At 41.3% G+C, this 23138-nt stretch overlaps 1 protein-coding gene across 1 annotated transcript; it reads left to right on the top strand.

Annotated features, from left to right (window-relative positions):
• Nucleotides 1-242: 242 nt before the first annotated feature.
• On the top strand, nt 243-22482 carry OXA1L (OXA1L mitochondrial inner membrane protein; the record flags this gene model as incomplete). The annotated part of the gene is made up of 8 exons (XM_050330290.1): nt 243-416; nt 6039-6182; nt 9147-9232; nt 12213-12371; nt 14403-14507; nt 17458-17623; nt 19830-19910; nt 22343-22482. Coding segments are annotated over 8 exons (1010 nt in total), but the record flags the coding sequence as incomplete, so codon positions are not given.
• Nucleotides 22483-23138: the final 656 nt, after the last annotated feature.

Here is a 23138-nt window from a genome sequence, read left to right as displayed (position 1 = left end):
GGGATGAAACTTTGGGAGTCTGGGATGAAATTTTGGGGGTCTTGGGCTCAATTTTGGGGGGGTTTGGGGTCAATTTTTGGGGTTCTTGGTCTCAATTTTAGGGGATTTTGTGTCAATTTTGGTGTTTTTGTGTCAATTTTTGAGGGGTTTTGTGTCAATTTTCCTCTCAAATCAACCCCTAACCCCCCAAATCTTCCCTTGCAGCCCCTCCCACCCTCCTCCCTCCCCCTCCTCCTCCTCCCCACCCCTTCAGGACCCCCCAAATTTGGGAGAACCCCCCCAAAATTTGGGGGGGGGGACCCTGAGGTTGGAAGAGCTGGGCCTGGGGGGCTTCACCCCCGTGGGGCTCCTGCAGAACCTTCTGGAAAGTCTCCACCTCGACCTGGGGCTGCCCTGGTGGGGGGCCATCGCTGCAGGTCAGTTTTGGGGCAAAAACGGGCGATTTTGGGGCATTTTAGGTCTTTTTTTGGGTTTTTAAGTGGAAAAAATGGGGTTTTTTCAGGGGGGATTTTTCCTGACTTTTTGCTTGAATTTTGGACCAATTTTTCCCAATTTTAAGGGTGAATTTTGGGGCAATTTTTCCAAATTTCGGGGTGAATTTTGGACTGATTTTTCTTAGTTTTGGGGGTGAATTTTGGGCCAATCTTTTCCAATTTTAGGGTGAATTTTTGGGCCAATTTTTACCCATTTTTAGGGTGAATTTTGGTCCGATTTTTTCCAATCTTGGGGTCGAATTTTGGGCCAATATTTCCCAATTTTGGGGCAAATTTTGGGCCAATTTTTCCTGACCTTGGGGTGAATTTTGGAGCGAATTTTGGACCAATATTCCCCAATTTTAGGGTAAATTTTGGGCCAATATTCCCCAATTTTAGGGTGAATTTTGGGCCAATTCTTCCCAATTTTAAGGGTGAATTTGGGGCCAATTTTTCCCCATTTTAATGCGAATTTTGGGCCAATTTTTCCCAATTTTGGGGCAAATTTTGCCCAATTTTTCCTAATTTTAGGGCGAATTTTGGGCTGATTTTTCTTAATTTTTGGGGTGAATTTTTGCCCAATTTTTCCTGACTTTTTGCCTGAATTTTGGACCAATTTTTCCCAATTTTAAGGGTGAATTTTGGGTTGATTTTTCCTAATTTTAGGGTAAATTTTGGGCTGAGTTTTCCTAATTTTAGAGCGAATTTTGGGCTGATTTTTCTTAATTTTTGGGGTGAATTTTTGCCCAATTTTTCCTGACTTTTTGCAAGAATTTTGGACCAATTTTTCCCAATTTTAAGGGTGAATTTTGGGCTGATTTTTCTTAATTTTAGGGTAAATTTTGGGCTGATTTTTCTTAATTTTGGGGTGAATTTTGGGCTGATTTTTCGGGATTTTAGGGTAAATTTTGGGCTGAGTTTTCCCAATTTGGGGTGAATTTTGGGCTGAGTTTTCTTAATTTTAGGGTAGATTTTAGGCTGAGTTTTCCTAATTTTAGCCCGAATTTTGGGCCAATTTTTCCCCATTTTAATGCGAATTTTGGGCCAATTTTTCCCCCTTTTGAGGGTGAATTTTTAGGCCGATTTTTCCGCATTTTAGGGTGAATTTTGGGCCGATTTTTCCCGATTTTAGGGTGAATTTTTGGGCCAATTTTTCTCCCATTTTGAGGGTGAATTTTAGGCTGAATTTTCTTGATTTTGGGGTGGATTTTGAGTTGAATTTTGGGCTGATTTTTCGGGATTTTGGGGTGAATTTTGTGCTGAGTTTTCTTAATTTTAGGATAAATTTTGGGCTGAGTTTTCTTAATTTTAGGGTAAATTTTGGGCTGAGTTTTCCTAATTTTAGCCCGAATTTTGGGCCAATTTTTCCCCATTTTGAGGGTGAATTTTTAGGCCGATTTTTCCTGATTTTAGGGTGAATTTTTGGGCCAATTTTTCCCCATTTTGAGGGTGGATTTTTAGGCTGATTTTTCCTAATTTTAGGGTAAATTTTGGGCTGATTTTTCTAATTTTAGGGTTAATTTTGGGCTGATTTTTCTTAATTTTAGGGTAAATTTTGGGCTGATTTTTCTTAATTTTAGGGTAAATTTTGGGCCGATTTTTCTTAATTTTAGGGTGAATTTTGGGCTGAGTTTTCCCCATTTTAATGCAAATTTTGGGCCAATTTTTCCCAATTTTGGGGCAAATTTTGCCCAATTTTTCCTAATTTTAGGGCAAATTTTGTGCTGATTTTTCCTGACTTTGAGGGCAAATTTTGGGCTGATCTTTTCCTAATTTTAGCCCGAATTTTGTACCAATTTTTCCCCATTTTAATGCGAGTTTTGGGCCAATTTTTTATAATTTGGGGTCGAATTTTGGGCCAATATTTTCCAATTTTGGGGGTAAATTTTGGACTGATTTTTCTTCATTTTGGGGGTGAATTTTTGGCCAATATTTTCCAATTTTAGGGTGAATTTTTAGGCCGATTTTCCCTATTTTAAGGGTGAATTTTGGACTGATTTTTCCTGACTTTTTGCCTGAATTTTGGGCCAATATTTCCCAATTTTAAGGGTGAATTTTGGACCGATTTTTCTTAATTTTGGGGAAGAATTTTGGACCGACTTTTCCTGATTTTAAGGCAAATTTTGTGCTGATTTTTCCTGACTTTGAGGGCGAATTTTGAGCCGATTTTTTCCAATTTTAGGGTGAATTTTGGGCCGATTTTTTATAATTTGGGGTCAAGTTTTGGGCCAATATTTTCTAATTTTAGGGTGAATTTTTGGGCCAATATTCCCCAATTTTAGGGCAAATATTGGACCAATATTTCCCAACTTTAACCTGAATTTTGGGCCAATTTTTCCCCATTTTAAGGGCAAATTTTGGACCAGTATTTCCCAATTTTAGCCTGAATTTTGTACCAATTTTTCCCCATTTTAATGTGAATTTTGGACCGAATTTCCCCAATTTTATCCCGAATTTCAGGCCGATTTTTCCCAAATTTGGGTCCGATTTTTCCTGACTTTTTCCCCAAATTTTGCCCTCTTTTTCCTCCAATTCCTCCCTAATTCTGGGCTCTTTCCCCCCCATTTCCAGGCACGGTTGGGGTGCTGCTGCTGCCCTCGGGGGTGAATTTTGGGGGATGGATTTTGAACCGATTTTTTATAATTTGAGGTCGAATTTTGGGCCAATATTTTCCAATTTTAGGATGATTTTTAGGCTGATTTTTCCCCATTTTTAGGGTGAATTTTGGACTGATTTTTCTTAGTTTTGGGGGTGAATTTTGGGCCGATTTTTTCTGACTTTGAGGGCAAATTTTGGGCTGATTTTTCTTAATTTTAGGGTAAATTTTGGGCTGAGTTTTCTTAATTTTAGGGTAAATTTTGTGCCAATTTTTCCTGACTTTGAGGGCAAATTTTGGGCTGATCTTTTCCTAATTTTAGCCCGAATTTTGGGCCAATTTTTCCCCATTTTAATGTGAATTTTGAGCCAATTTTTCCCCATTTTAAGGGCAAATTTTGGACCAGTATTTCTCAATTTTAGGACAAGTTTTGGGTCAATATTTCATAATTGTAAGGTGAATTTTGTGCCAATTTTTCCCCATTTTAATTCAAATTTCAGGCCAATTTTTCCCCATTTTAATGCGAATTTTGGACCGAATTTTCCCATTTTTAGGGCGAATTTGCACCCGATTTCTCCCAATATTTTCCCCAAATTTTGCCCTCTTTTTCCTCCATTTCCTCCCTAATTCTGGGTCTTTTCCCCCCCATTTTTAGGCACAGTGGGGGTGCGGCTGCTGCTGCTGCCCTCGGGGGTGAATTTTGGGGGATGAATTTTGAACCGATTTTTTATACTTTAATATTGAATTTTGGGCCAATTTTTTTCCAATTTTAGAGTGAATTTTGGGCCGATTTTTCCCCATTTTTAGGGTAAATTTTGGGCCAATTTTTCTTAATTTGGGGGGTGAATTTTGTGCCAATATTTTCCAATTTTAGGGTGAATTTTAGGCTGATTTTCCCCATTTTTAGGGCAAATTTTGGGTCGATTTTTCCTGACTTTGAGATCAAATTTTGGGCAGATTTTTTCCAAATTTTAACCTGAATTTTGGGCCAATTTTTCCCCATTTTAGGGTGAATTTTGGGCCGATTTTTCCCCATTTTAAGGGTGAATTTTGGGCCAATTTTTCATAATTTTAAGGCAAATTTTGGGCTGATTTTTCCCAACTTTGAGGGCAAATTTTGGGCCGATCTTTTCCTAATTTTAGCCCGAATTTTGTGCCAATTTTTCCCCATTTTAAGGGTGAATTTTTGGGCCAATTTTCCCCCAATTTTAGAGTGAATTTTTAGGCCGATTTTTCCTGATTTTAGGGTGAATTTTTGGGCCAATTTTTCCCCATTTTAAGGGTGAATTTTGGTCTGATTTTTTCCAACTTTGGGGTCGAATTTTGGGCCAATATTTTCCAATTTTAGGGTGAATTTTTGGGCCGAGTTTTCTTAATTTTAGGGTGAATTTTGGGCTGAGTTTTCCTAATTTTAGGGTAAATTTTGGACTGATTTTTCTTAATTTTAGGGTAAATTTTGGGCTGAGTTTTCCTAATTTTGGGGTAAATTTTGGGCCAATTTTTCCGGATTTTGGGGTAAATTTTGGGCTGAGTTTTCCTAATTTTAGGGTAAATTTTGGGCCAATTTTTCATAATTTTAAGGCAAATTTTGGGCCGATTTTTTCTGACTTTGAGGGCAAATTTTGGGCTGATTTTTTCCAAATTTCAGGCTGAATTTTGTGCCAATTTTTCCCCATTTTAATGCGAATTTTGGGCCGATTTTTCCCCGTTTTAATGTGAATTTCGGGCCGATTTTTCCCCATTTTAATGTGAATTTTGGGCCGAATTTTCCCAATTTTAGCCTGAATTTTGTACCAATTTTTCCCCATTTTAATGCGAATTTTGGGCCGATTTTTCCCATTTTTAGCCTGAATTTTGGGCTGATTTTCCCCAATTTTAGGACAAATTTCAGGCCGATTTTTCCCAATTTTAAGGGTGAATTTTGAGCCAATTTTTTATAATTTGAGGTCGGATTATGGGCCAATATTTTCCAATTTTGGGGGTAAATTTTGGACTGATTTTTTTCATTTTGGGGGTGAATTTTGGGCCAATATTTTCCAATTTTAGGGTGAATTTTTAGGCCGATTTTCCCTATTTTAAGGGTGAATTTTGGGCCAATTTTTCCTGACTTTTTGCCTGAATTTTGGACCAATTTTTCCCAATTTTAAGGGTGAATTTTGGACCGATTTTTCTTAATTTTGGGGAAGAATTTTGGACCGACTTTTCCTGATTTTAAGGCAAATTTTGTGCTGATTTTTCCTGACTTTGAGGGCAAATTTTGGGCCAATTTTTCTGTTCTTGGGGCGAATTTTAAGACAAACTTTGGGCCAATTTTTTTGGACTTTTAGGATGAATTTGGGGCCGATTTTTCCTGACCTTGTGACGAATCTTGGGGTGAATTTTGGACCAATATTCCCCAATTTTAGGGCAAATCTTGGGCCAGTATTTCCCAATTTTAGCGTAAATTTTGGGCCAGTTTTTCCCAATTTTAGGGTGAATTTGGGGCCAATTTTTCCCCATTTTAATGCGAATTTTGGGCCAATTTTTACCAATTTTAGGGCAAATTTTGCTCAATTTTTCCCTATTTTAAGGGTGAATTTTGGGCCAATTTTTCCCAATTTTAGGGTGAATTTAGAATAATTTTTCCCCATTTTAATGCGAATTTTGGGCCAATTTTTACCAATTTTAGGGCAAATTTTGCTCAATTTTTCCCCATTTTAAGGGTGAATTTTGGGCCGATTTTTTCCCATTTTAAGGGTGAATTTTGGACCAATATTTCCCAACTTTAGCCTGAATTTTGTGCCGATTTTTCCCCCTTTTAATGCGAATTTTGGGCCGATTTTTCCCCATTTTAATTCAAATTTCAGGCCAATTTTTCCCCATTTTAATTCGAATTTTCAGCTGATTTTTCTCTGACTTAGAAAACAAATTTTGGGCTATTTTTCCCTTAATTTTCTCCTTAATTTTGGGTCTTTTTTCCCCATTTCCAGGCACGGTTGGGGTGCGGCTGCTGCTGCTGCCGCTGGTGCTGCGAGGCCAACGCGAGGCCGCCCGGCTGGCCCAGCACCTCCCCCACCTGCAGAAACTCAGCCAGCGATTGGCTGAGGCCAGGAGGGGGCAGGACCAGCACCAGGGTAGGCGGGGCCAAAATTTGGGGGGGTGGGGTCGAAATTTGGGGGGTGGGAGGTGAAATTTGGGGAAAAATGGGGCTGGGTGAAGTGAAATGGGCGTGAGTTTAAGGGCTGTGGGGCGGGCTTGAAGGGTTGGGGGTGGGCGTGGTTTGAGGGCTTGGGGGCGTGGCTTGAGCAAGTGAGGGTGGGCCAGTGTGGGAGGTGAAAATTGGGGTGCCGAAATTTGGGGGTGGGAGGTGAAATTTGGGGAGAAAAGGGGAAAATGGGGTTAAAAGGACAAAAGGGGCGTGACTTGAAGGGTTGGGGGCGTGGTTTGAAGGGTTAGGGGCGTGGTTTGAAGGGTTGGGGGCGTGGTTTACAGGTGAGGGCGTGGCCAGTGTGGGAGGGGCTTATGGGAGGGCGTGGCTTGGAATTTCAGGGGTGGGAGGTGAAATTTGGGGAGAAAAGGGGGAAAAATGGGGTTAAAAAGTGACAAAAGGGGCGTGGCTTGAAGGGCTGGGGGCGTGGCCAATGTGGGAGGGGCTTGTGGGGAGGGCGGGGCTTGAGATTGGGGGTGGGAGGTAAAATTTGGGGGGTGGGAGGTGAAATTTGGGGAGAAAAAGGGAAAAATGGGGTTAAAAGTGACAAAAGGGGCGTGGCTTGAAGGGTTGAGGGCGTGGTTTGAGGGTTGGGGCGTGGCCAGTGTGGGAGGGGCTTGTGGGGAGGGCGGGGCTTGAAATTTGGGGGTGGGTTCAAATTTGGGGGTGGGAGGTGAAATTTGGGGAGAAAAAGGGGAAAAAATGGGGTTAAAAAGTGACAAAAGGGGCGTGGCTTGAAGGGTTGGGGGCGTGGTTTGAGGGTTGGGGGCGTGGCTTGAATGGTGGGGGCGTGGCCAGTGTGGGAGGGGCTTGTGGGGAGGGCGGGGCTTGAAATTTGGGGTGGGAGGTGAAATTTGGGGAGAAAAGGGGAAAAATGGGGTTAAAAGACAAAAGGGGCGTGGCTTGAAGGGTTGGGGGCATGGCTTAAAGGGTGGGGGTGTGGCCATTGTGGGAGGGGCTTGTGGGGAGGGCGTGGCTTGAAATTTGGGGGTGGGGCCTAAATTTGGGGGCTGGGAGGTGAAATTTGGGAGAAAAAGGGGAAAAATGGGGTTAAAAAGTGACAAAAGGGCGTGGCTTGAAGGGTTGGGGGCGTGGCTTAAAGGGCTGGGGCCGTGGCTTAAAGGGTGGGGCGTGGCCAGTGTGGGAGGTGAAAGTTGGGGGTGGGGCCAAAATTTGGGGGTGGGAGGTGAAATTTGGGGAGAAAAGGGAAAAAATGGGGTTAAAAAGTGACAAAAGGGGCGTGGCTTGAGGGTTGGGGGCGTGGCTTAAAGGGTGGGGGCGTGGCCAGAGTGGAATGGGCTTATAGGGAGCTTCTAGAAGGGGTGTGGCCTCTTAAAAGGGGGCGGGGCTTCATTTGGAAGGGGGTGGGGCTTCCTCCTTAAGGGGGCGTGGCTTAAATGAAAGGGGGCGTGGCCTCCTCTGAAAGGGGGCGTGGCCTCCAATTAACAGTCCCTTTTAAGGCTTAATTAACCCCCTAATTAACCCTAAAGATGGGTGGGCGTGGCTTAAATAAAAGGGGGCGTGGCCTCCAATTAAACCCCCCCCATTTTAAGGCCTAATTAACCCCCTAATTAACCCTGGGGAGGGGTGGGCGTGGCTTAAATAAAAGGGGGCGTGGCCTCCAATTAACACCCCCCCCATTTTAAGGCCTAATTAACCCCCTAATTAACCCTGGGGAGGGGTGGGCGTGGCTTAAATAAAAGGGGGTGTGGCCTCTTCAAAAAGGGGGCGTGGCCTCCAATTTACACCCCCCATTTTAAGGCCTAATTAACCCCCTAATTAACCCTGGGGAGGGGTGGGCGTGGCTTAAATAAAAGTGGGTGTGGCCTCCTCTAAAAGGGGGCGTGGCCTCCAATTAACCCCCCCATTTTAAGGCCTAATTAACCCCCTAATTAACCCTGGGGAGGGGTGGGCGTGGCTTAAATAAAAGGGGGTGTGGCCTCCTCTAAAAGGGGGTGTGGTCTCCTCTAAAAGTGGGCGTGGCCTCCAATTTACACCCCTCCTTTTAATGTCTAATTAACCCCCTAATTAACCCCTGGGGAGGGGTGGGCGTGGCTTAAATAAAAGTGGGCGTGGCCTTCAAACAACCCCCCATTTTAAGGCCTAATTAACCCCCTAATTAACCCTGGGGAGGAGTGGGCGTGGCTTAAATAAAAGGGGGTGTGGCCTCCTGTAAAGGAGGTGTGGCCTCCTATAAAGGGGGCGTGGCCTCCAATTTACACCCCCCATTTTAAGGCCTAATTAACCCCCTAATTAACCCTGGGGAGGGGTGGGCGTGGCTTAATTAAAAGGGGGCGTGGCCTCCAATTAAACCCCCCATTTTAAGGCCTAATTAACCCCCTAATTAACCCTGGGGAGGGGTGGGCGTGGCTTAAATAAAAGGGGGCGTGACCTCCAATTAAACCCTTATTTTAAGGCTTAATTAACCCCTGGGAAGAGGTGGGCGTGGCTTAAATAAAAGGGGGCGTGGCCTCCAATTAACCCCCCCATTTTCATGTCTAATTAACCCCCTAATTAACCCTGGGGAGAGGTGGGCGTGGCTTAAACAAAAGTGGGCGTGACCTCCAATTAAACCCTTATTTTAAGGCTTAATTAACCCCTGGGAAGAGGTGGGCGTGGCTTAAATAAAAGGGGGCGTGGCCTCCAATTAACCCCCCCATTTTCATGTCTAATTAACCCCCTAATTAACCCTGGGGAGAGGTGGGCGTGGCTTAAACAAAAGTGGGCGTGGCCTCCAATTTACACCCATTTTAATGTTTAATTAGCCTTGGGAAGTGGTGGGCGTGGCTTAAATAAAAGTGGGCGTGGCTTAACAATAAGTGGGCGTGGCCTCTCCCCCTGACCACGCCCCCTTTCCCCTTTGGCCCCTCCCCCTTTCCCTCCCCACCAGTGGCCCGGGCGTACACGGAGCTGGTGTCGTATCAGCAGCGTCACAAGGTCAACCCCCTGCGGGGATTCCTCGTCCCATTGGTCCAGGTGAGGCCACGCCCCTCCCCTGCTCATTTGCATGCTCGGGACACGCCCCCTTTGCCTTTAAAACCCCGAAAATCCCACTCGAAATACTCAAAAATTGACCCAAATTGACCCAAAATTGACCTAAAATTGACATAAAATGGACACAAAAATTGACCCAAAATGGACCCCAAAATGGACCCAAAATTGACCAAAAATTGACCTAAAATTGACCCAAAGTTGACCCAAAAATCACCCAAAATGGACCCAAAATGGGCCCAAAATCGACCAAAAATTGACCCAAAATGGACCAAAAATTGACCTAAAATCACCCAAAATTCAACCAAAACCCCCAACCCTCCCCAATAATTTCAAAAATTCCCCAAAAATTCAATTTATTCCTTTAAAAATTTAATTTAATCCCCCAAAAATTCACCTTATTCCTTAAAAAATTCAATTTATTCCCTCAAAAATCCAATTTGTCTTTAAAATTCAAAATATTCCTTAAAAAATCCAATTTATTCCCCAAAAAATCCAATTTATTCCCCAAAAAATCCCCCAAAAATTCAATTTATTCCCCCAAAAATCCGATTTTTTCCCCCGTTTTTTTTCCTTTTTGACCCCGAATTTTTTCCCAAACTTAAAATAAATTAAATTAAATCAAATTAAGTTAATTTTAACCAAATTTGGGGGTTCCAGACCCCCGTTTTCGTCTCTTTTTTCCTGGCCCTGCAGGGTCTGGGCTTGGACCTGGGGGGGCTTTTTTGGGTCCCCTGTTTGGGACACCCCAAAAATCACCCAAAATGGACCAAAAATCACCCAAAACAGACCCAAAATTGACCCAAAATTGACCCAAAATTCACCAAAAATTGACCCAAAATTGACCCAAAATGAACCCAAAATTGACCTAAAATTGACTAAAAATGGACCAAAAATTGACCCAAAATGGACCCAAAATTGACCCAAAATGGACCCAAAATTGACCCAAAATTCATCCTAAATGGACTGAAAATTGACACAAAATTGACCCAAAATGGACCCAAAAATCACCCAAAATGGACCCAAAATTGACCCAAAATGGACCCAAAATTGACCCAAAATGGACCCAAAATCGACCCAAAATGGACCCAAAATGGACCCAAAATGGACCCAAAATGGACCTAAAATTGACCCAAAATGGACCCAAAATTGACCCAAAATTGACCCAAAATGGACCCAAAATTGACTCAAAATGGACCCAAAATTGACCTAAAATTGACCCAAAATGGACCCCAAAATGGACCCAAAAAATCACCCAAAAATGACTCAAAAATCACCCGAAATTTACCAAAAATTGACCCAAAATTGACCAAAAAGTGGCGCAAAATGGACCCAAAATGGACCCAAAATGGACCAAAAATGGATCCAAAATCATCCAAAATTGACCCAAAAATCACCCAAAAGTGACTTAAAAATGACACAAAATGGACCCAAAATGGACCCAAAATAGACCCAAAATTGACCTAAAATTGACCAAAAATTGACCCAAAATTGACTCAAAATTGACCCAAAATTGACCCAAAATTGACCCAAAATTGACCCAAAATGGACCCAAAATTGACCAAAAATTCACCCAAAAATCACCCAAAAATGACTCAAAATGGACCCAAAATTGACCCAAAATCACCCAAAATTCACCCAAAATCCCCAAATCCTTCCTAATAATTCAAAAAATCACTCCAAAAATTCACTTTAATTTCCTTAAAATTCAATTTATTCCCTCAAAAATCCAATTTATTCCCCCAAAAATTTAAAATATTCCTTTTAAAATTCAAAATATCCTTTAAAAAATTCAATTTATTGCTTAAAAATTCAATTTATTCCTTTAAAAATTCAATTTATTTCCCAAAAAATTCAATTTATTCCTTAAAAAATTCGATTTTTTTCCCCGTTTTTTTTCCTTTTTGACCCCAATTTTTTCCCCAACTTAAAATAAATTAAATTAAATCAAATTAAATTAATTTTAACCAATTTTGGGGGTTCCAGACCCCCGTTTTCGTCTCTTTTTTCCTGGCCCTGCAGGGTCTGGGCTTGGACCTGGGGGGGCTTTTTTGGCTCCCCCATTTGGGACAGCCCAAAAATCACCCAAAATGGACCCAAAATTGACCCAAAAATCACCCAAAATGGACCCAAAATTGGCCTAAAATTGACCAAAACTTGACCCAAAATGGACCCAAAAATCACCCAAAATTGACCTAAAATGGACCCAAAATTGACCAAAAATGGACCCAAAATGGACCCAAAATGGACCAAAAATTGACCCAAAATGGACCCAAAAATTGACACAAAATCACCCAAAATGGACCCAAAAATGACTCAAAATTGACCCAAAATTGACCCAAAATGGGCCCAAAATTGACTGAAAATTGACCCAAAATTGGCCCAAAATGGACCCAAAATGGACCAAAAATGGACCCAAAATGGACCCAAAATGGACCAAAAATTGACCCAAAATGGACCCAAAAATTGACACAAAAATCACCCAAAATGGGCCCAAAATTGACTGAAAATTGGCCCAAAATGGACCCAAAATTGACCCAAAATGGACCAAAAATCACCCAAAATGGACCCAAAATTGACCCAAAATTGACCCCAAAAATCACCCAAAATTGACCCAAAATGGACCCAAAAATCACCCAAAATTGACCCAAAATGGACCCAAAATTGACCCAAAATCACCCAAAATTTACCCAAAATCACCTAAAATTCACCCAAAATCCCCAAATAATTTAAAAAATCCCCCAAAAATCCAATTTATTCTCCTAAAAATCCAATTTATTCCCTTTAAAATTCAAAATATTCCTTAAAAAATTCAATTTATTCCCCCAAAAATCCAATTTATTCCCCCAAAAATTCGATTTTTTTCCCCGTTTTTTTTCCTTTTTGACCCCAATTTTTTTCCCCAATTTTAATAAATTAATTTTAACCAATTTCAGGTGTTTTTAACCCAATTTGGGGGTTCCAGACCCCCGTTTTCGTCTCTTTTTTCCTGGCCCTGCAGGGTTTGGCGGCGGCTCCGGGGTTGGAGCTGGGTGGGATTTTTTGGGTCCCCGATTTGGGGCTCCCCGACCCCTTCTTTGTGCTGCCCCTCCTGGTGACGACCACCACCTGGCTGGTGCTCGAGGTAAGCAACCAATTTGGGTAAAAAAATGAAGATTTTGGGAAAAAATGGAATTTTTAGGATTTTTTTGGGTGAAAAAATGGGACTTTTGGGTAAAAAAATGGGGGTTTTTTGGGGTAAAATGGGGAATAAATTGAATTTTTGGGGGATTTTTTGGGGAATAAAGTGAATTTTAGGTGAAAAAATGAGGGATTTCGGAAAAAATGGGATTTTTGGGTAAAAAGATGAAACTTTTGGGAGAAAAAAAAGTATTTTTGGGTAAAAAATTTGGGGATTTTTGGGGTGAAAACATGGGGTTTTTTGGGAAAAAATGGGGGAAAATGGGATTTTGGGGGGTTTGGGGTCAATTTTGGGTCAATTTTGTGTCATTTTTGGGTCCATTTTGGATCCATTTTGGGGCCATTTTGGATCCATTTTTTAGACCATTTTTTGGTCCATTTTGGGGTCAATTTTGGGTCGATTTTGGGTGAATTTGAGTCCATTTTAGATCCATTTTTGGGTCCATTTTGGGTGAATTTTGGTGGATTTCGGGTCCCTTTTGGGTGAATTTGGGGTAAATTTGGGTGAATTTTGGGTCCATTATTGGTCCATTTTGGGTCCATTTTGGTGTCAATTTTGGGTCAATTTTGTGTCATTTTTGGATCCAATTTTTGGTCAATTTTAGGTCAATTTTGGGTGAGTTTTGGGTGGATTTGGATCCATTTTGGGTCCATTTTGGGTTCATTTTGGGTCCATTTTGGGTGATTTTTGGGTCCATTTTGGGTGAATTTGAGTCCATTTTGGGGTCAATTTTGGATCCATTTTTGGTCCATTTTGGGGTCAATTTTGGGATCATTTTGGTCTATTTTGGTCCATTTTGGATTCATTTTTTGGTCCATTGTGGGTCAATTTTGGGTCCATTTTGGTTCATTTTGGGTCCATTTTGGGTCAATTTTGGGTCCATTTTGGTTCATTTTGGGTCATTTTGGGTCAATTTTGGATCCATTTTTTGGTCCATTTGGGGTCAATTTTGGGTCCATTTTGGGTCAATTTGGATCCATTTTAGGATCGTTTTGGGTCCATTTTGGATTCCTTTTTTGGCCCATTTTGGGGTCAATTTGGGGTCCGTTTTGGGTGGATTTCGGTCCATTTTTGGCTTCATTTTGGGTGAATTTCGGTGGATTTTGGGTCCTTTTTGGGTGAATTTGGGGTAAATTTGGGTGAATTTTGGGGAAATTTTGGTGGATTTTGGATCCATTTTTGGGTCCATTTTGGGTCCATTTTGGGGTCAATTTTGGGTCCATTTTTGTTTCATTTTGGGTCTATTTTTGGTCCATTTTGGGTGAATTTGGATCCATTTTGGGTCCATTTTGGGTTCATTTTGGCTCCATTTTGAGTCCATTTTGGGTGAATTTTGGGTGAATTTTGAGTCCATTTTTGAGTCCATTTTGGGTCCATTTTGAGTTCATTTTGGGGCCATTTTGGGGCCATTTTTTGTCATTTTTGTGTCCATTTTGGTCCATTTTTGGTCCATTTTGGGGTCAATTTTGGGTCCATTTTGGTTCATTTTGGGTCCATTTTTTGTCATTTTTGTGTCCATTTTGGTCCATTTTTGGTCCATTTTGGGGTCAATTTTGGGTCCATTTTGGTTCATTTTGGGTCATTGTGGGTCAATTTTGGATCCATTTTTTGGTCCATTTTGGGTCAATTTTGGGTCAATTTTAGGTCCATTTTGGGTGGATTTGGGTCCATTTTGGGTCCATTTTGGGGTGGATTTTGGGTCCATTTTGAGTCCTTTTTTGGTCCATTTTTGGTCCATTTTGGGTAAAATTCGATGAATTTTGGGTTCAATTTGGGGTAAACTCGGGTGGATTTTGATGCATTTTGTGTCAATTTTGGTGAATTTGGTTGAATTTGGGTGGATTTTGGTTCAATTTTGGCTGAATTTCAAGACATTTCATTCCCAATTTATCCCTTTATGCAAATCGTATGCAAATAAGACCGACCACACCCACCCTTAATTAACCCCGCCCCTTTTTCCTCTCCTCCAATCAGCTCGGGGCCGAGACGGGCGTGGCCACCCCGGGGGGCGGGGCCATCCGGCAGCTCCTCAGGCTCCTCCCCCTTTTCTTCCTGCCCTTCATCCTCCACTTCCCGGCGGTAAAAAGGGGGCGGGGCTTGGCCAAAAGGGGGCGGGGCTTAGCAAAAAAAGGGGTGGGGTTTAGCAAAAAGGGGAGTGGCTTAGCAAAAAAGGGGTGGGGCTTGGTGAAAAAGGGTGTGGCTTAATGGAAAAGGGAGGGGTTTCAGAAAAAGGGGCGGGGCTTAAGCAGGGAGGGGTTTATAGGAGAGGAGGGGTTTAATGGGGAGGGGAGGGGCTTGAGGAAGGGAAAGGGTGGGAGCTTAAGGGAAGGGAGGGAGCAACCAAAAGGGGTGGGGCTTAAGCGGTGAGGGAGGGACTTAAAGGGGTTTAATGGTGAGGAGGGGCTTAAAAGGGAAGGGAGGGAGGGTTTAATAAAGAGAGGGACTTAAAGGGAAGGGTGGGGTTTAATAAAGGGGAGGGCTGAAGGGGAAGGGGAGGGGTTTAAGGGGGAGGAGGGGCTTAAGTGGAAGGGAGGGGTTTAAATGGAAGGAGGGGCTTCAAGGGGAGGGTTTAATGGGGAGGGGCTTAAGGGGAAGGGGAGGAGCTTAAAGTGGGAGGAGAGGGGTTTAAAGAGAGGGAGGGGCTTAAAGGAGGTAGAGGGGATTAAGGGAGGAGGAGGGCTTGATGGGAAGGGGAGGGAGCTTAAGGAGGAGGTTTAATTGGAAGGGGGCTTAAAGGAAAGGAGGGTTTAAAAGGGAATTGGGAGGGCTTAATAAAGGGAGGACTTAAGGGGAAGGAGGGGCTTAAGGGAAGGGGTGGGGGCTTAATAAGGAGGAGGGCTTAAAGGAAGGAGGGGTTTAAAGAGAGGAGGGGCTTAAGGGGAAGGGAGGGAGCTTAAGGGGAGAGGAGGGCTTAAGGGAAGGGAGGGGCTTAATGTGTTGGGACCTGAAGGGGAGGAGTTTAATTGGGAGGGCGTGGCTTTTGGGGAAGGGAGGGGCTTAAGGGGAAGGGAGGGGCTTAATGTGTTGGGACCTGAAGGGAGGGGTTTAATGTGGGGGGCGTGGCTTTTGGGGAAGGAGTGGCTTAAGGGGAAGGAGGGGCTTAATGTGTTGGGACCTGAAGGGAGGGTTTAATTCGGAGGCGTGGCTTTTGGGGAAGGGGAGGGGCTTAAGAGGGAAGGAGGAGGTTAATAAGGTGAGGAGGGGCTTAATGGGGAGGGGTTTAAAGGGAAGGAGCGGCTTAAAGGGAAGGAGAGGGCTTATAGGGAGTGGTTTAATTGGGGAGGGCTTAAGGGAAGGAGGAGCTTAAGGGAAGGGTTTAAAGGGAAGGAAGGGGCTTGAAGGAGGGGCTTAAAAGGAAGGGGAGGGCTTAAGGAGGAGGGGCTTAAGGAGGAGGAGCTTAAGGGGAGGATTTAATAGGAAGGAGGAGCTTAAAGGGATGGGGAGGGGTTAAAGGGAATTGGGAGGGGTTTAAGGGGGAGGGGCTTAAGGGAGGAGGAGGGGCTTAAAGGGAAGGGGTGGGGCTTAATAAAGGGGAGGGAGCTTCAGGGCAGGGAGGGGTTTAGGGGAGGGGCTTGAAGGGAGGGGCTTAATAAGGAAGGAAGGAGGGGTTTAAAGAAAGAGGAGGGTTTAAAAGGAAGGGAGGGCCTTGATGGAGAGAAAAAGGGGGAGGGAGCTGAAGGGAAGGGGGAGGAAAGCCAGAAGGGAAGGAGGGGCTTAAGGGAAGGGTGTGGCTTAATAAGGTAGGACCTAAAGGAAAGGAGAGAGCTTAAAGAGGAGGAGAGGGGCTTAGTAAAGGGGAGGGAGCTTAATAAGGAGGTGGAGGTGCTTAAGGGGAAGGGGTGGGAGCTTAATTGGGAGAGGGTTTAAAGGGAAAGGGAGAGGGCTTCATGGGGAGAGAGAGGTTTAAAGGAGGAGGAGGAGCTTAAAGGAGGAGGAGGGCTTAAGGGAGAAGAGGAGGGGTTTAATAAAGGGGAGAGAGAGGCTTAAAGGGAGAGGGGATTAAGAGGAGGGAGGGCTTAAAGGGAAGGGGAGGCTTAAGGGGAGGGGTTTAATTGGGAGAGAGCTTTAAGAGAGGAGGGGCTTAAGGAGCAGGGAGGTGTTTAGGGGAGGAGCTTAGTAAAGAGGAGGGGCTTAGGGGGAAGGAGGGAGGGCTTAAAGGGAAGGGGAGGGGTTTAAGGAGGGGAGGGGCTTAAAGGGAAGAGGAGGGGTTTAATAAGGAGGGGAGGGGCTTAAAGGGAGGGGTTTAAAGGGAGGGGAGGGTTGAAAGGGAGGGGTTTTAATGGGGAGGGGCTTAAGGGGTTTAAATAGGGAGGGGCTTAAGGGGAAGGAGGGGCTTAAAGGGAGGGAGGGGCTTAATGGGGTTGGGACCCATAAGGGGAGGGGCTGACTGGGAGGGGCGTGGCTTTGGGGGAGGAGGAGGCTTAAGTAGAAGGGGTGGGAGAAGACTTAAGGGGGAGGGAGGGTTTAATAGGGTGGAGGAGGGCTTAAGGGGAGGGTTTAATAGGAAGGGGAGGAGCTTAAAGGGAGGGGGAGAGGCTTGATGGAGGAAAAAGGGAGGGGCTAAAGGGAAGGGGAGGGGCTTAAGGAGGGAGGGCTTGAAGAGGAGGTTTAAAGGGAAGAGGAGGCTTAAATGGAAGGGGGTTTAAAGAGGAGGGCTTAAGAGGGAGGGAGGGGCTTAAAGGGAAGCAGAGGGAGGGCTTAGAAGGGTGGGGAGGGGTTTAAAGAGGAGGAGGAGTATAAAGGGAGGGGCTTACAGGAAGGGGAGGGGCTATAAGGAGGGAGGGATTTAAATGGGGAGGGGCGTCAGGGGAAGGGGAGGGGTTTAAAGGGAAGAGGAGGGGTTTAAAGGGAGGGGGAGGGGCTTAAGGAGAGGGGTAGGGGGTCTAAAGTGAAGGGGGAGGGGCTTAACAGTAAGCCCCTAAATCAGGGTGGGCGTGGCTTAAACGAGGTGGGCGTGGCTCGAGGGCGCAGGGGCGTGGCTTCCCCACGGTGGGCGTGGCCTAACACGTAGCCCCGCCCCTTTCCCCAGGCGGTCTTCACCTATTGGCTGACGTCGAACAGCTTCAGCCTATTGCAGACCGGCTTGCTGCGAGTGCCCGCCCTCCGGGCCCGCCTGGGCGTGGCTTCCCTGCCCCAGGCCACGCCCACGGCCACGCCCACCCCCAAAGGGAGCTTCTGGCAGAGGCTCAAACGGGGTGAGGGAAATTTGGGGGTTTTTGGGGGGATTTTGGGATTTTTGGGGGATTTTGGGGTGATTTGGGGGTTTTTAATTTGAGTTTTTAGGGGGGTTTGTTTTGGTTTTGGGGAATTTATTTTGAATTTTTGGGGATTTTTTGGGATTTTATTTTGATTTTTAGGGGATTTTATTTTGAATTTTTGGGGATTTTATTTTGAATTTTAGGGATTTTTGGGGATTTTACTTTGATTTTTTGGGTGGTTTTATTCTGAATTTTTAGGGATTTTTTGGGATTTTTAATTTTGGATTTGATTTGGTTTGGGGTTTTATTTTGAATTTTGGGGATTTATTTTCAATTATTAAGGGGTTTTTATTTGGAATTTTTGGGGAATTTATTTTGAATTTTTGGGGAATTTATTTTGAATTTTTGGGGATTTTTTGGGATTTTATTTTGATTTCTTGGGGAATTTATTTTGAATTTTTAGGGATTTTTGGGAATTTTACTTTGATTTTTGGCGGATTTGTTTGGAATTTTAGGGATTTTATTTTGAGTTTTTGGGGATTTATTTTGAGATTTTAGGATTTTTGGGATTTTTTGAATTTTAGGGATTTATTTTGAATTTTAGGATTTTGGGATTTTATTTTGATTTTTAGGGGTTTTATTTTGATTTTGTGGGGATTTTATTTTCAGATATTAAGGGTTTTTATTTGGAATTTTTTGGGGATTTTATTTTGATTTTTTGGGGTTTTTGAATTTTTAGGGATTTTTTGGGGATTTTATTTTGAATTTTTGAGGGATTTTTAGTTTGAATTTTTAGGGGATTTTATTTTCAATTATTCAGGGTTTTTATTTTGAATTTTTAGGGAATTTATTTGGAATTTTTAGGATTTTATTTTTGATTTTAGGATTTTTGGGATTTTATTTTGAATTTTAGGGGATTTATTTTGATTTTTAGGGGATTTATTTGAATTTTGGGGATTTATTTTGAGTTTTAGGGATTTGTATTTTGATTTTTGAGGATTTTATTTTGAATTTTTAGGGAGCTTTGGGATTTATTTTGAATTTTGAGGGTTTGGGGTGATTTTGGATTTTTAGGGGTTTATTTTGAATTTTGGGGTTTTAGGGTGATTTTGGGGTTTTTTAGGGGGTTTATTTTGAATTTTCAGGGGTTTTTGGGGTTTATGTTTGAGTTTTGGGGGGTTTATTTTGAATTTTGGGGTGATTAAATTGGGATTTTTATGGGGAAAATGGGGTTTTTAGGGGAAAATTTGGTTTGAGGGTGAGAGATTGGGGATTTTAGGGGAAATTGGGGAATAAAGGGATTTTGGGGAAAAATTTGGATTTTAGGGTTAAAAATGGGATTTTTGGGGGTTTGGTTTGAATTTTTGGGGGGGTTACTTTAAATTTTTGGAAGTTTTTGAGGGGTTTTGTGGGGATTTAGGTTGATTTTATGAGGGGTTTTGGGGGTTTTGAGGTGTTTTTGATTTTGGGTTTTGGAATTTTGAGGGGTTTATTTTGATTTTTGGGGGTTTATTTTGATTTTTAGGGGTTTTATTTTGAATTTTTGGGGATTTTTGGGATTCTTTATTTTTGGATTTTATTTTGATTTTTGAGAGGGTTTATTTGGAATATTGGGGGATTTTGGGAGGTTTGGAGGGATTTTGGGGTTTAGGGGTTTTTGGGGGATTTATTTTGACTTTTGGGGGTTTTGTTTTGTATTTTGGGGTTTTATGTTGAGTTTTTAGAATTTATTTTGAGTTTTGGTGATTTTGGGGATTTTGGGGATTTTATTTTGAATTTTAGGGATTTTTATTTTGATTTTTTGAGGGATTTTATTTGGAATTTTTGAGGGGTTTTATTTTGATTTTTTAGGGGGTTTTATTTTGAATTTTTAGGGGGTTTTATTTTGAATTTTTGGGTGATTTATTTTGATTTTTAGGGGATTTTATTTTGAATTTTTAGGGATTTATTCTGAATTTTTGGGGATTTTTAGTTTGAATTTTGGGGGGGGTTTATTTTGATTTTTTGTGGATTTTATTTTGAATTTTTGGGGCTTTTTTGGGGGAATTTTTGGGGGTTTTGGGAGGTTTTATTTTGAATTTTGGGGTTTTATTTTGAATTTTTGGGGTTTTTTTGGGGTAATTTTTGGAGTGTTTTGGGATGTTTTATTTTGAATTTTGGGGGGTTTTGGGGTCTTTTTAATTCATTTTTTTGGGATTTTTAGAGTGGGAAGAGGCCCAAGTGACCCAACAGGCCGAGCAGCGACAGCGACGCCTTCGGGACCACCTGAGTTTGGCAGCCAAAGGTGAGGCCAAAAATGCCAAAAAAACACCCCAAAAATGGCCCAAAAATGCCCCAAAATCTCCCCAAAATTTCCCCCAAAAATGTCCAAAAATGACCCCAAAAAAAATCCTTAAAAATGTGAAAAAAATTTTCAAAAATTCATAAAATTGGGAAAAATTTAGAAAAATCACTGAAAACTTCCAAAACCAAAATGCCCAAAATCTCCCTAAAATCCCAAAAGGTCCAAAATGACCCAAAATCCTTAAAAATCAGGGAAAAAAACTCCCAAAAATTCATAAAAATTGCAAAAAGTGAAAACAAAAATTGATAAAAATCCTCCAAATACAAATCTGAAAGCTCAAAAATGACTCCAAAATCCCCAAAATGGAAAAACTCAAAAATCATAAAAATTGAAAAAATTCAAAAAATCTCAAAATTGAAAATCCTAAAAACCAAAATGCCAAACCAAAAATGGCCAAAAATCCTCAAAAATCGGGAAAAAACTCCCAAAAATTCATTAAAAATTGGGAAAAATTGAAAAACCCAAAATCTGATAAAAATCCCCAAAAAATCCCCAAAATCCCTCTAAAAAGGTCCAAAAATGACCTAAAAATCCTTAAAAATGTGAAAAAAATGTCCAAAATTCATAAAAATTGGGAAAAAATTGAAAAATCACTGAAAATCCCCCCCAAAAAATACCCCAAAAATGCCCCAAAATCTCCCCAAAATCCCCCCCCCAAAAAGGTCCAGAAATAACCCAAAAAATCCTCAAAAATCAGGGAAAAAAAGTCCAAAAAATTGATAAAAATTGAGAAAAAAAAGTGAAAAAAATACCCCAAAAAATCGCTGAAAAATCCCCCAAAAACCAAAAATGCCCCAAAATCCAAAATCTCCCCAAAATCCCCCCCAAAAAGCTCCAAAAATGACCCAAAAAATCCTTAAAAATTGGGGAAAAAAACTCCAAAAAATTCATTAAAAATTGAGAAAAAATTGAAAAAAATACCCAAAAAATCCCTGAAAAATCCCCCCAAAAAACCCAAAAAATGCCCCAAAAATGCCCCAAAATCCCCCCAAAAAAAGGTCCAAAAATGGGCCAAAAAATCCTTAAAAATGTGAAAAAAAATGTCCAAAAATTCATACAAAATTGGGAAAAAATTGAAAAAAATACCCTAAAAAATTGTAAAAAATCCCCCCCAAAAAACCCCAAAAATCCCCCAAAATCCCCCCAAAAAGGTCCAAAAATGGCCCAAAAAATCCTTAAAAATGTGAAAAAAAATTTCCAAAAATTCATAAAAAATTGGGAAAAAGATTAAAAAATTGATAAAAATCCCCCCAAAAATCCCCCAAAATCCCCCCAAAAAGGTCCAAAAATGGCCCAAAAAAATCCTTAAAAATGTGAAAAAAAATGTCCAAAAATTCATAAAAAATTGGGAAAAAAAAGGTAAAAAAAATTGATAAAAATCCCCCAAAAATTTCCCCAAAAAAGGTCCAAAAATGGCCTAAAAATTTTCAAAAATCAGGGAAAAAAAGTCCAAAAAATTGATAAAAAATTGGGAAAAAATTGAGAAAAACACCCCAAAAAATTGTAAAAAATCCCCCCAAAAAAACCAAAAAATGCCCCAAAAATGCCCCAAAATCTCCCCAAAATCCCCCCCAAAAAAGTCCAAAAATGGCCCAAAAAATCCTCAAAAATCAGGGAAAAAAACTCCCAAAAATTCATTAAAAATTGGGAAAAAATTGAAAAAAATACCCAAAAAATCCCTGAAAAATCCCCCCCAAAAAAACCCAAAAAATGCCGCAAAATCTCCCCAAAATCCCCCCCAAAAAGGTCCAAAAATGGCCCAAAAAAATCCTTAAAAATCAGGGAAAAAAATTTCCAAAAATTCATTAAAAATTGTAAAATAAGTCTCAAAAAATCCCCAAAAAATCCTCAAAAAATCACCCAAAAAATCCCCAAAAATCACCAAAAATCACCAAAAAATCCACAAAAAATCATTTAAAAAATCAAAAAAATTAATTTAAAAATTAAAAAAAAAACTTTAAAAAAATCATTAAAAAATCATTTAAAAAATCCAGAAAAATTCTAAAAAAATCACCCAAAAAATCCCCAAAAAATACTAAAAAAATCCCCAAAAAATCGCCAAAAATCACCCAAAAAATCCCAAATCACCCAAAAAATCCTAAAAAATCCCCCAAAAACCTCAAAGAGGTTAAAAAAAAAACCTTAAAAAATGACCAAAAAATCCCTATAAAATCACCCCAAAAATCCCAAAAAATCTCAAAAAACCCAAAAAATCCCAAAAAATCACCAAAAAAATCCCCAAAAATCACCCCAAAAATCCCAAAAAATCCCCCAAAAAATCCCCAATTTTTTACAATTTTAGTATTGAATTTTTTAGGTTGTTTTGTGCTGATTTTTTAATCATTTTTTAATTAATTTGATTTTATTTCCAGGTCCCCTCCGGCCCACGTGGGCTCAGAACCCCCTGAAGGAGCCCCCGAGGGACCCCCGGCCCCAAAAACGCCCCTGGAAGGACACGCTGGGCTGAGGGGGGAGGGGAAAATCCCAATAAATTATCCTAAAATATTAAAAATATTCATTTTTTTAGGAAATTTGGGAAATTTTGGGGGGGTTGGGGGAAAAAAAATGGGATTTTTGGGTAAAAAAATGGGGTTTTTTGAGGGAAAAATGGGATTTTTGGGGGAATAAATTGAATTTAAAGGGGTTTTTTGGGGTGGTTTGGGGAAAAAAATGGGATTTTTGAGGGAAAAATGGGATTTTGGGGGGATTTTTGGGGAAATAAATTGAATTTAAAGGGGTTTTTTGGGGGTTTTGGGACCCGCTGGGCTGAGGGGGGAGGGGAAAATCCCAATAAATTATCCTAAAAAATTCAAAATATTTATTATTTTTAGGTATTTGGGGAATTTTGGGGGTTTGGGGGAAAAAAATGGGGTTTTTGGGAAAAAAATGGGATTTTTTGAGGGAAAAATGGGATTTTTGGGGGAATAAATTGAATTTAAAGGGGTTTTTTGGGGGAATAAATTGAATTTAAAGGGGTTTTTTGGGGGGTTTGGGTAAAAAAAATGGGATTTTTGAGGGAGAAATGGAATTTTTGAGGGAAAAATGGGATTTTTGAGGGAAAAATGGATTTTGAGGGAAAAATGGATTTTTGAGGGAAAATGGGATTTTGGGGAATAAATTGAATTTAAAGGGTTTTTTGGGGTTTGGGGGAAAAAATGGGATTTTTGA

The sequence above is a fragment of the Myiozetetes cayanensis genome, unplaced genomic scaffold (genome assembly GCF_022539395.1).
Source record: "Myiozetetes cayanensis isolate MyiCay16 unplaced genomic scaffold, myiCay2020 scf404, whole genome shotgun sequence".
Taxonomy (NCBI): domain Eukaryota; kingdom Metazoa; phylum Chordata; class Aves; order Passeriformes; family Tyrannidae; genus Myiozetetes; species Myiozetetes cayanensis.
Note: the sequence above shows the minus strand (reverse complement) of the source record. Positions and strands in the feature narration are given on the sequence as shown.